At 47.0% G+C, this 13,031-nt stretch overlaps 1 protein-coding gene across 7 annotated transcripts in view; it reads left to right on the forward strand.

Annotated features, from left to right (window-relative positions):
• The first annotated feature begins 6,865 nt into the window (after nucleotides 1-6,865).
• Rpp30 (ribonuclease P protein subunit Rpp30) overlaps nucleotides 6,866-13,031 on the forward strand; it is a 49,491-nt gene continuing 43,325 nt past the window's right edge. For 3 of the 7 annotated variants that reach the window (XM_075889740.1, XM_075889750.1, XM_075889760.1), the window contains exons 1-3: nucleotides 8,877-9,015; nucleotides 9,404-9,536; nucleotides 12,027-12,091. In XM_075889740.1, the coding sequence (XP_075745855.1) occupies nucleotides 9,452-9,536; nucleotides 12,027-12,091 (150 nt within the window). In that variant the 5' untranslated portion in view covers nucleotides 8,877-9,015; nucleotides 9,404-9,451. Of the gene's footprint in view, nucleotides 7,555-8,876; nucleotides 9,016-9,403; nucleotides 9,537-12,026; nucleotides 12,092-13,031 lie in introns of those variants that run through there. The other 4 variants (XM_037412519.2, XM_075889765.1, XM_075889728.1 and 1 more) reach the window with 2 other exon arrangements.

Below are 13,031 nucleotides of genomic sequence, written 5' to 3' on the forward strand. Positions count from 1 at the left end.
GCGATCTTGAAAGGGCGGGTCCGGAAACTTCTGGTATGGAAGCTGAATTTTCAAAAATGGTTAGCAAGTCCATTTCCTCACAGAAGCGCAAAGACCTGGTTGCACTGCTGGCGAGACATGCTAAAGTATTTGATTTTGCACGGACGGTGCCTAGGGCTCAGATACCGACCACGCGCGCTCGTCACAAGATCGATACTGGCTCTGCTCATCCTCTCCGACAAAAGCCCTATCGCGTGTCCGTGTCCGAACGCAAAGTTATTGCTGAACAAGTTGGCGAGATGCTAGCCACTGGTGTAATTCAAGAATCGTCAAGTCCGTGGGCTGCACCTGTTATTTTGGTAAAGAAAAAAGACGGGTCCTGGAGGTTCTGTGTTGATTATCGGCGTCTCAATTCTATAACCAAGAAGGACGTGTACCCCCTCCCCCGCATTGATGACGTAATTGACTGCCTTCATTCAGCTTCCTACTTTTCTTCGGTAGACTTGCGATCCGGGTATTGGCAGATTCCCATGGATCCAGTTGATAAAGAGAAGACGGCTTTTGTAACGCCAGACGGTCTATTTGAATTTAATGTTATGCCGTTCGGCTTGTGTAATGCTCCGGCAACATTTGAACGCTATATGGATACCGTCTTGAGAGGCCTTAAATGGGAAATTTGTTTATGTTACCTGGACGATGTGGTTATTTTTGGACGAACTTTTGAAGAACATAATCATCGCCTTGACGTTGTTCTAACATGTTTGGAGAAAGCCGCCTTGACACTGAACTCAAAAAAATGTCGTTTCGGTGAACGGCAAACACTGGTTTTAGGACACCTTGTGGACAAAGCTGGTGTTAGGCCGGACCCGCAGAAAGTGGACGCCGTCAGCAAGTTTAAGCAGCCACAGTCTATCCGCGAGCTACGAAGCTTTCTGGGCCTATGCTCTTATTTTCGCCGCTTTGTACCTAATTTTGCTGAAAAGGCCCAGCCACTGACTGACTTGCTGCGCAAGGACGTCCCTTTCCACTGGACACCAAATTGTGAGTCAGCGTTTAAGCAACTAAAGTTCGCTCTCACTTCCGGGCCAATACTATGCCACTTCGATCCCTCTGCTTCCACGGAAATCCACACCGATGCCAGTGGAGTTGGTCTCGGCGCGGTGCTTATTCAACGACACAACAATGCTGAACACGTCGTCGCCTATGCAAGCCGGTCCCTGAGCAAGGCAGAGCGTAATTATACGGTTACCGAATTGGAGTGCCTCGCCGTCGTTTTCGCCGTACACAAGTTTCGCCCCTACATCTACGGTCGTCGTTTCTCAGTCATCACCGATCATCACTCTCTTTGCTGGTTGGTGAGCCTACGTGATCCATCTGGTCGACTTGCGCGATGGGCCATACGGTTACAAGAATTTGACTTCACGGTCCGCTACAAGAGCGGTAATCGCCACGCAGACGCTGACTGCCTGTCACGGCTTCCTCTACCAACGACCGAGTGTGAAGCTGATAATTTTGACGATTTTATCACAGCTATTGACTCTCATTTTCCTGACATCGCGGCTTTCCGGACAGCACAGCACGAGGATCATTGCTTAGATCACCTGTTTGCCTCCGCGAATGACCCGGCCAGTTCAAGCTCTTTTGTAGTCCATGACGCCGTCCTTTACAAGAAGAATTATTCTGGCCAAGGCGCCCGTCTGCTTCTGGTAGTTCCACGCGCTCTACGTCCCCAAATTTTTCGGTTCTGCCATGACAACGCAACCAGTGGGCACATGGGCTTCGCCAGAACGTTTCATCGCATCCAGCAAAGGTTTTACTGGCCCAAGATGCGACGCGACACAGAAAAATACGTAGCGGGTTGCGAACAATGTCAACGTCACAAGCGTCCCACGACTACATCACCCGGACCTCTCCATCCCGTACCACCTCCTAGCTCTCCCTTCGAGATTGTTGGTGTCGACCTTCTAGGTCCGTTTCCGCGGTCAGCCAGTGCCAATCGATGGGTCATCGTGTGCGTCGACCACCTGACGCGCTACGCAGAAACTGCGGCTATACCTACTGCAACAGCCTTTCACGTGTCGCAGTTTATGCTTCGGCATATCATTCTCCGTCATGGCCCTCCACGAGTCGTCATTAGCGACCGGGGACGTCAGTTCGTCGCTGACGTCGTTGAAGAGATCCTACGCCTGTCTGCCAGCCAATTCCGCCACGCAACCCCGTATCACCCCCAGACGAATGGCCTCGTAGAGCGGACCAACAGGACGCTAACGAACATGTTGTCAATTTATGTTGATGCCAAGCACAAAAACTGGGACGAAGTACTGCCCTATATCACATACGCCTACAACACCGCGAAACACGAGACAACAGGGTACGCGCCCTTTTTCCTGCTCTACGCCCGCTCCCCTCGCAGTTGCCTCGACACCATTCTGCCTTTTACGTTAGATGTGGAAACATCGGTTGCCGAGTCACTATGCCGCGCTGAAGAAGCCCGTCGCGTCGCACGCCTTCGAACCATTGCATCTCAACAGCGCTCCAAGACCCGGTACGACGCCCACCATCACTCCGTTGCCTACACAAAGGGTGACCTGGTGTGGTTGTGGACACCTGTCCGCAAACGTGGTTTATGCCAAAAGTTTCTGGCCCACTACTCCGGACCATTTGTAGTCATTGACCGTCTCAGTGACGTCACATACGTCATCTCCGGCGTCACAAGCAATGGTCGGCGCTCTAGCAAGACACAGCTGACACACGTCGCGCGCCTCAAGCCATATCACCACCAACCTTCCTATTGACTCGCCCAGTGGGCATCGTCTGCGAACGGGGGAAATGACACACCTCGATGGGCGCATGAAGAGGAAGAGGTAGAAGCTGTCTGGCTCACGAGCAGCTCGGTCGCCGGTTTCTGGCTCTGAGCTGTACCGATCTCAACCATTTTCCTGTAAATAAACGCGTTCCTTCGTCACAATATATATATATATATATATATATATATTGCTGCTGTACCTTCACACACGCACGTCAATGTTTATTACGTGTCACCATTGGATGCTTTATTATGTATCTGTACTTCTGTTATGTTCAACTCAGTGTTAATGGACTGTCGCCTTTCTGTATTTCGAAATAGTTATCTCCCCCCTACACTAATGCCCCTCGCGGGCGCTGTAGGTACTGTAAATAAAATAAATAAATAAATAAATAAATACTATCATGTTTGGATATGTCACTTTTCTTCGTCGTCTACTCATGACACCTGATAGCAAATTTAATTTATGTGGAGCTAGTGAAACGGCTGCGAGCATGCTCTGAGCGTAGCATGTAATCATGTTTCACATGACACGCATATTAAGATTATCATGTTTGGACGTGTCACTTACCTTCGTCGTCCATTCTCGTCAGCTGATACCAAATTTGATATATGTGAAGCTAGTGAAACGGCCGCGAGCACGCTATGAGCGTAGCATGCAATCATGTTTCACATGACACGCATATCAAAGTATCATGTTTGGACATGTCATTTTATCTTCGTCCTCCATGCACGTCACGTAATGCCAAATTTCATGTATGTGGAGCAAGCGAAAAGGGCCACGAGCACGCTACGAGCGTAGCATGTAGTCATGTTGTTACATGTCACGCATCTCATGATTATCATGTTTGCACCAGTCACATACCTTCGTCTTCCATTCACGAACTGTAATACCAAATTTGGTATATGTGACGCTAGCGAAACGGCCGCGAGTGCATCATAAGCGTGGCATGTAGTCATGTTGTTACATGACACGCATCTCATGATTTTCATGTTAGGGTCTTTCCCTTGCGTTCGCCATGCAATCATGCCGTACCATACCAGTTTTGTAACATGCCATGTGAACGAAACCACCTCAAGAGCTGCAGGACCAAGAATGTAAAAATATAAATCATGACATTCATGACATACATATCATGGTTTTCATGTTATGACTGGTCAATTATGTTCTTCACACAGCCATGGTATGCCATACCAATTTTGGTATCGATGCAGTTATCGAGACGGCCAGGAGAGCTAAAAATTGTACGTGGCTAGATAGATAGATAGATAGATAGATAGATAGATAGATAGATAGATAGATAGATAGATAGATAGATAGATAGATAGATAGATAGATAGATAGATAGATAGATAGATAGATAGATAGATAGATAGATAGATAGATAGACAGACAGACAGATAGATAGATAGATACGTTCAATGTCGCCGAAGTTCACTACGAAATGCTTCACATTAAAAAAATTCCTTTGGAGGTCGGTGACGCCCTCCACTTTAGAGTTACTGCACTGGTTCTTTCTGCACCTCACGTCGAGGTGCACTATCTACTTCTAGGATCGGCCCACGGAACAGTAATGTAAATTAAGGACTGCACGAACTTCAATGACTTGTGACGTCACTATTACTACTGCTCGCTCAGAAAAAATCGCGTGTTTTTTTTTTCTTTTTTTAAATGTAGCCCGTGCGGACGCCGGATGTTCAAAGAGGAGGGTCATTCACAGCTCCACTGTAAAAATTCCGTCGATGCTAGGTGCTTATTATTATTGTCACACTTAGAATAAACAACACATACACACGCACACATACACGCACGCACACACGCACGCACACACACACGCACACGCTTGACAAAATTTAAAAACGAAACCAAACGTAATCCAGTCAGCGTCTTCTGCACCGAGCGGTGCAGCAGCCATCACCACACAGAAGTGGCTTCTGCGCCGCACGAAAGTGACGTCAATTTAAAAAATTATACCTAAAGCTAGTTAAAGGTGTAAATTATTCATGTGTAATGTGTTAAAACTACAAATATTTTACTAAACAGGTGTTTAACGAGTCAATCAACCTAGGTTTGTTAACTAAACACATATTACAAGTACTTTAAATACTGGGGGCGCCATGAGCGCTTCGGCTGCGAAAGAGCGGCTGTTAGGACATCACCCGGAGAGGAGTGCATGAGTACCTGGGAGGAATACCTCTGCCTCAAAAGAGAGATGCAGATCCTCGTACAAAGCAAAATAGCTCAGTACAATAGCAAACAATTGCGAGCTATTACAGAGGCAGGGCGTAACGGTGCAAACAAATTTTGGAAATATGTGTCTTCGTTAGATCGCCAAACTCCGGCACCTGAAATTCGACGCCACTCTAGCAACCTACCGGTCACCGACCTCGCAGCGTACCTCACGACCCACATGCAAGAGCTCTTCAATCTCATACATGACGAATCGACTTCAGCAGTAAACGGCGACCCGGATGAGCCTCACCAGCCAAGTGAAGAGGACCATTGGCAGATAACGAGGATCGCTCTTGAGCGTGCACTCCAGCGTATCAGTGCAAGCACTGCTACCGGACTGGACGGCATACCGGCGGGCCTTGTGAAATGCTTGGGGAAGTCTGCTCGAGAACACTTCGCGGAAATTTTCAATACCATCCTCAAGAACGGCCCAATCCCACCTGACTGGCAATGCGGCAGAGTAAGCCTCGTGTGCAAGAGAGGAGGCGACGCTGGACTGCTGGGCGACTATAGACCAATCACGGTGACGAGCGTCCTATATAGACTCTTCGCTCAAGTCTTGAAGGTGTGGATGAGCGGCTGGGCGGAGAAGAGGGGCATACTGTCGGAACTCCAGAATGGCTTCCGATGGAACCGACGCTTAGAAGACAATCTTTTCGTGTTCACTCAGACTATCGAGGTGGCACGGAGAGAAACCAGAGGTCTGCTTGGATGCTTTCTGGATGTCGCCAAGGCTTATGATAGTGTGCCACACGAGGAGTTTTTCCACCAGTTAGACCAATGACAAATGCCGAGCGTGTGGACAGACTTTCTCCGGCGGCTCTATGCAGATAGCTCGGTGGTAGCATGCTTCAGAGGCACCAGAACACAGCCTGTGAGAGTGACAAGAGGACTCAGGCAGGGCTGCCCTTTGTCTCCGCTGCTATACATGCTATATGTGGCGGGACTCGAGCAGGCACTCGTGGAATCGGGAGTTGGCTTCGCGTTCCGCCTCATGATTGGTGGGGTGGCGCAGACATGGACGCTGCCCGGCTTGGTGTTCGCGGATGATATAGTATTACTGGCTGAGCGCAGCAGTGACCTTCAGAGGTTGGTAACACTGGCGGCCGACCACCTGAAGAGTCTGGGCCTTCACTTCAATGCCAAAAAATCGGCCATATTGCAGTTTTCAGGCGTGGAGACCATTGATGTGCAGCTTCCCGACGGAGGAAGCATTCCGGTATCAAACCAGTACCGGTATCTCGGTGTCAACCTTTGCACCTCCGCAGATATCTATGACAAGCAAGAGGAGCACGTTCGACAGGCTTCTGAGAGGGCCGCCAACGTGCTGCGACGGCGGAGTCTGTGGGGGTGCAACCGGTTTGTACTGGTGCGCGAACTGTGAAAGGCAGTACATGTGCCAGTGCTGACATTCGCCAACGCCGTCATCTGCCTGTCTGCAGCAACACGCCAGTGGTTGGAAAGAGGTCAACGTGAGGTCGGGCGACTGGCGCTGGCGTGTCATGGACGTGTGGCCGTCGAAGCTATACAGGGCGACCTCGGATGGTCAAGTTACGAAGCACGCGAGGCAAGGAGCAAGGCGGCCTAAGAAGGACGTCTTCGCCTCATGAACGACCAGCGGTGGGCCTGTCGTGCATTTAGATACACAGCTATCAAGGGCATGAACACACCATGGCGCAGGCGTCTCCACAATCTGTGCCGCAAGTACTCCCTTTTTACTGACCCTGTCCAGGAGGACAGTGAGAGGAAATGGGCAGTAGGAGTACGGAATAGAGTGCAGGAAGCTGAGACGTCGATGTGGCAGGCGGCTATGGAGAAGAAACCCAGCCTGGCCCTATACAGAGTTCACAAGACCACCATCTCCGCCGAACGATTATACGACAATAATGTCGGCAGTGCGCTTCTGTTTGAGGCCCGTGCTGAAGCGCTCCGTACTTAGGTGTATCGCCGTCACTTCGACCCGTCGTTGGCCGACGGCACTGTGCAGTGCAGGACATGCGGGAAAGACGAGGAGAACATTGAACACCTGGTGCTTCATTGCGAACGCCTGTGTCCCCGTCAGACAGATGGCGCCACACTACCGGAGGCACTCGGCTTTGTGAAAGACTGTGGCGCACCGGGAGGCGACAGCCGCGATACCAACGTGCACCCCCTGGCAGCGACAGCAATAACCAAAGCAAGGCTTCTACAGTGGTGGTCAAGGAGACAGTGAACAATTGTGATGTTCATGGACCTGGTGTGATTTTTCTTTCTTTTTTCTTCTCGTTCCGGTCAGGACACTAAGAGGTGCCCCCCCGGTATAAAGGGGAAGACCACAGAGATCATCATCATCATTATCAAACATTGCGAGATGGTAGCTGACTGCGATGTGTGTAGGTGGTGAAAAACTCCGATGAAATCGTGGCCATAGCCTAGGCCGCCCCCAAGAAGGACCGGAGGCCCTGTGTCGTCGCTGCTTCATGAGATTGCTCGATGCCCAGTTGAACCTGGTGGTTGGAGCTAGCGCGGCCGTCCACCGCACCGCAGCTTCATCTGAGTATGTGCGCCATAAGTTTCTCAGTATGAAGTGCGGATTATAGTTGTTGGACGTACTGCATTTTCTAGATTGCAATGCAAAGCGTGGTGTTGTCAAAGGTGAAAGTGTTCTTGCTGTCGAGTTTTGCTTCTCGCGAAGGGCATGGTCGACAATGAAATAAATGCTTTCGCACAGTTCACGTGTGACTGACCGGACACACATGCATTAAACCCCAGTGCGTCGGCGAAGTGTTCATACGATGGATGGAAACAACTTTATTGTAGTGTTCTTACGAAGCCTGTGATCTCCGAAGGCCAGAGCTACTGCATTGCCGGCTGTTTTGTCAAGTGCGAACACGTACGGCCGTTCTCATCCGTTGCTACGTAAATGCTCCCATGCTGTCACATGCCGTGCATGTTATTCAGCAAGGCGGACAAGCTGTTTTGTAGTTAGATGGGCTAACGCCGTCGGCACTTGCCCTTGGGCGTTGTTTATCAAGTGCTGATCGCCTAGAACATTGCAGTGGCACGTCAGTATTTTGAAGCAACCTGCCGGTTACCTCGCCAGGTGATGGTACGCTGAGCGACATAAAAAAACGTTGCCCAAGTCTACGTTGCAGTGCACCTTTCTGTCATCAAAACTTTGATAAACCGTGTAAATCAACATTCCTGACACCTGTGGCGAAGAAACCAATGCAGCCAGCTGCATTTGCGTTTTTCGTGTCTTTTTGCGTCACGCCGATTAAGAGCACTAATTCGCAAAACACTTTATTATGCGAGAGTCATCAAAGAGCCAATATTAAAGAGTCTGTAGACAGGACCACCAGCAGCAGCAGCAGCAAGTCAGGCTGATGAGGAGGCACAAATCTTATAACAATACATGCGTGAACAAAAAGAGAGAGAGAGAGAAAGTAACGCGGACTGCAATGTAAGTTGAACCACCGACCTCACCAGCTTTTGATATGCTGCTTTAATCAACTACGCCACGGCTGTTAATTGATTTCAGGTAGCAAACAAGCCGGTTTTGTATTGTCACGCTGGACCTAACTAACATGTTTTGTTTCGTAAGTTTAACGACTTTTATCGTAACTTCTAGACGTACTGCTAGACACTCCCGACTATTCAAACGAAGCGCCCAACCGGAAAATGCATGGCGTCACTTTCGTGTGGCGCAGCAGTCGTTTTTGTGTGGGGGTGGCTCGTGCGCCGCGTGACGCAGCAGTTTTTGTCATAGTTTTATTATTTTTAGGTAATACTTTTAGCCTAAAAAGTAATGATCATTGTACGATAGTTGTTTTTTGATATTTTACATTTATTTTCTAAGTGTTGACAAGTCTCTTCAACTAGCACGTCTTTTAGCGTAAAATGGTGTAAAATTGTATTGCATTGGCAACATTGATGTCAACAAACGGCGTTTTTCTGCGGCGTGCTCGACCGGCACGTACAAAAGCATGTGCTTGGTGTGAAAGTACCGCTCTTAAAGGTATTTACTGTTTTGTTTGTTACTATACTCCTCCTAAAGCCGTGATTACTTCGCAGTCAAGGCCGTATGACTGACTCTTTTTTCAATTTCTTGCTGTACAACCTGTTGCTGACGTGAAGGAAGGGAAATGTAGCGATTCCTGTTCCCATTTTTCCAGCAGTACAAGCAGTCACTACTTCACGTCAGTCGCTGCAAGTGCACTCTGATTATCTGAGCGAGCAAAGTGTTAAAGTCACGTGAAAGGCTTTACCATCGCACTTTTCTGCGTAATCTTGGCGGCCTGATTCGTATGAGAAATGCTTGACGTGTATTTTTTTTAACCTATTGTGTATGTACGTGTTTTGCCAGACAAAAGGGCTTACTATGATACTGTTTCCATACTTTACAGTGCCCATAGTGCGCAAGTTACCAAACTCAAGGACAAGAAACAGTCAAGATGGACTTGAACCTTATCGTTCAGCGAGAATCGGAGAAATTGGATAAAGCGAATGTGATCAAAAAGATAAAAACAGCTTTTCAGCGTAAGTGTGCTGTGTTTCTTACCTAAGGGGAATTCCTGTCTTTAAAGCTGGTGCGCCAGCGAAAGCACAGTGCCTGTGTGCCCAGGCCGCTCTAGCTGTTTAGTAATGGAGAACGTGTGGCAAAATTTACCTTATGACGCCGTTTCCAGTAGTGGTGGATAGCTTCAGAGCGTTCGCTAAGACTTTACGTAACAGCCTATCGTCCTTACAGTGATTCACTACGTGAAAGTTCAACGAAAAAAGTAGTAAGCCCCACATCACTTTCATTCAACCAGGCTAGCTTTCTCCAGTTGTTTTTTGTTTTTCTAGTGTTTCCTCCAGTGCAAACGTGGAACTAGAAATTTTCGCGCACACTCTGTTAAACGATGTTCTTCTTTTTTCATTCAATTTTACAGCTACTATCACTGCACAAGTACTTTTTAGCTATCCTTTCTTGTGTTCAAAAAAATATATCTTAGCAGTCTATCTCACAGTGTGTGATAGTTTGCCAAATAAGCCTGTCATTTACTCAGGTTTGATGCACTAGGTAGCATGCGAAGGTTTGTTCGCCAGCTTATACAACATCATGTGCAGCATGATGTCACATGGTAAAAAGAAGAAAAAAAAATGCAGGGCCTGCGCAGGAGGCGCAGCACAGTGATAGGGAAACCTAGAAGAGTGGCCTTTCAGAGCTTTTCAAAACACTCAATGGGTAATGCAAACACAATTGCTTGATACCCACTGCAGCATTAATAAAGTTTTTTGGGTAGTAGGCTGGCATTCACTATGCTATTTTTCACCATTCTTCTGAGGAGTGTGGTATCTGCTAAACACTTGCAAGCAATTTTATACAGTGGCTGACGACAATGATGAAATATGGCTGAAAGGGATATGCACCACAGTTAATAGGACAACAAGAACAAGCTTTTGTAATAGGTTGGAGCATTGGACGACCCACTCGTTAGGCTATTCGCATCGTGGGACAACTAGTTGTTCTTTCGCTGTTTTGAAACGCTTTATATGTAGTAATAATACGCTTGCTTTCCCGACATAAAGCCTGCCTAAAGCAAGTTTGCCAACAAATCCTAAGCATCGGTGTGGCTTAGTGGTAGAATACTGGGCTGGTACCCAGCAGTTCGAGCACCACTGTGTCATTAGTGCTAGGTTTTTTTTTTTTTTTTTTTCCAATTTCGCGCGATGTGGTTACGGACAACGGTGGCGGCGGACAACTGCACGTGATTCGTGTTGTGATCTCGTAGCTTTCGCTGTAAAAATCACATTCACCTCCATGACTATGGCTTCTGCTGGCCAACACATACAGAAATTCCCATGAAAGTTGACAGTGGAAGATCAAATCCTGTAGCTCGGATTGTTAAGAGCATTGCACATGTAATGGAAATGTTGTAGGCCCGCTTTTCACGTGCTGCAAGCTGTTTTTTCATTTGCTTTAATATTCCTTTCTCTTGTTTTTGTAAGCATGACACTTAAGTAAAATATCACAAATAACTCTTCCCTTATGTGTTCTGTGATTACCTTGTATGTTGGCTTCAGGTGGCTGTGCCTCACAAAAAGGGAGGAGTTTACACCAGCTGCGTAAAGATCTTGTGTGTTTAACGTACTTGTCTTAGCTGATGCGGGGTCTTTCATTGGCTTAAACAGACCAGAGTTGAACTACAGAACTACAGCCTCTTACAAACCATGCGAGAGTGTCAGTGCAAAACTTGAGCAGCAGAAACTTATGTGAAAGCTTGACGGTGGCATTCCTAGTAGAAGTGTTAGTCTTTCGTAGCTTGTACTCGGCACGTGCCATGTCGAACAAACTTGACGTGGTGACGGCACGAACTGTCTCCAGTTGTGGGCATGGCTTCGTGGTGGCTGCTCCTTGGTGCATGCGCAGCGTTAAGCTGGGCTTCTGGGGTGTGCTGCTGTTGCTTGGTTGTTGATAAGCAACGGTGCAGAGGGTTTCCGCGGACACCTGGTATTTTCAACTCCAGTTTTTACAACTTCACTTTCAAGAAAGGAGCACCTCAATCTGTTCATGTTCTTAACATGGCACAGTTAAGGTGATTTGGGAAAAATAATTCGCAGTCAGTTGTGAGATTGCATGCTATATAGTGATGAAACTTCTCCTCTTAAAATTGCTTTTAGAGTATGTTGACTGAAAGTCCTGTTCAGGGTGCCTGGAACCACAAGCCAGCATGTAATTAAATAAACACCATATTGTATTTAGCTTAGAAACGCTATGCCGCACAGCATAGAAATGAAATAAGAAAAAGAAAAACTTGGAACTTTCATAGCCCTAATATTATCATCGGCTGTCAGGCCAAGTGATTACAGTGAAAGTAATATGTGTATTACGACCTAGTTGCTTCTATTTTTAGTACAGCAGTAGTACCTGTGTTTACTTATTTATGCTGTATTGTTTTTTGCATAGTGTATGCAAAAAGCAGGGGAAATTACTGCTGTACAACTGGACATTTTTGAACAGTTGCATTTCTTTTTCTTTATCAGTGGGATTTGACGTCGTTGCTCTCAATGTGGTCATAGGAGCAGAACATCTAGCGGCAAAAAACAAGGCAAGTGGCTGTATTGTCTCTGAATTCATTTATAAAAGGAAGTTGTAACTTGCATGTCGAGTTAAAGAGGGGGTAGTAAACAGTTACGGTGTTAGAGGGCAACAGAGCATTGTCTTTGCCCAAGCCGTGTGACTCTTACTCTAAAAAGCCATTGGCTGATGCCACCACCCATGCCTGGTCCACGTGACATCACTTATCCTTAGTGGTTTGTGCCATAACAGGCCAACAGGGGCGGTTGGGGGGGTTCAACCCCCTCCTGAAACTTTTCAATTTTGCTTGGTATATACACATTCACGCATACAAACACACGCACAATCATACATGAAGTATGATTGAACCCTTCTCTCCCGAAAACAATTCATTGCCTCCTACATTTTTTGATTGCCTGGAGCAGCTCTGAAGCTTCACCTTAATTTTTTATTTATTTTTTTTTTCAAAATGTGTGTTGTGTATAAACTGTTACAGATGAGTTTTAGTGCTGCCATATTCAGCTGCTTATTTTTGTGCTTAGCATCTTTACCAGCAAAACAAACAGCGTTGCAGCAGATGCATACATATGAAAATGGTTGCATTGTTGCGTACAATGCTTGATTGCCTTATTAGTTCACATCGCGACATACAAAACCAAGAAAACATGGGCCTAATTGCCCAAGTTGGTGGTGCCCATATGTCTCATGGAGGACAACATCTTGTGTCTGAGGGTGTTGATGCATAGCCAGATCAGCAAAAGTGTGAAAAGTTTTGGGAGGTGAGTTGTTGCATCACATTTCCGTACGCATATCTATTCCGAGAAGTGTAGTGGGTCCTCCCCTGCTTATTTTTACAGGTCTTAGTGAATATTGTCTTTCTGGTGGGCTGTGTTACGATACTACGCTATTGCTAGTGGTAATGTTCTTCATCTTTGTCTCAGGGAAAAAGAAAGAATTGAAATTAAAAAGTG

Source organism: Rhipicephalus microplus, chromosome 1, assembly GCF_043290135.1.
Source record: "Rhipicephalus microplus isolate Deutch F79 chromosome 1, USDA_Rmic, whole genome shotgun sequence".
NCBI classification, from domain to species: domain Eukaryota; kingdom Metazoa; phylum Arthropoda; class Arachnida; order Ixodida; family Ixodidae; genus Rhipicephalus; species Rhipicephalus microplus.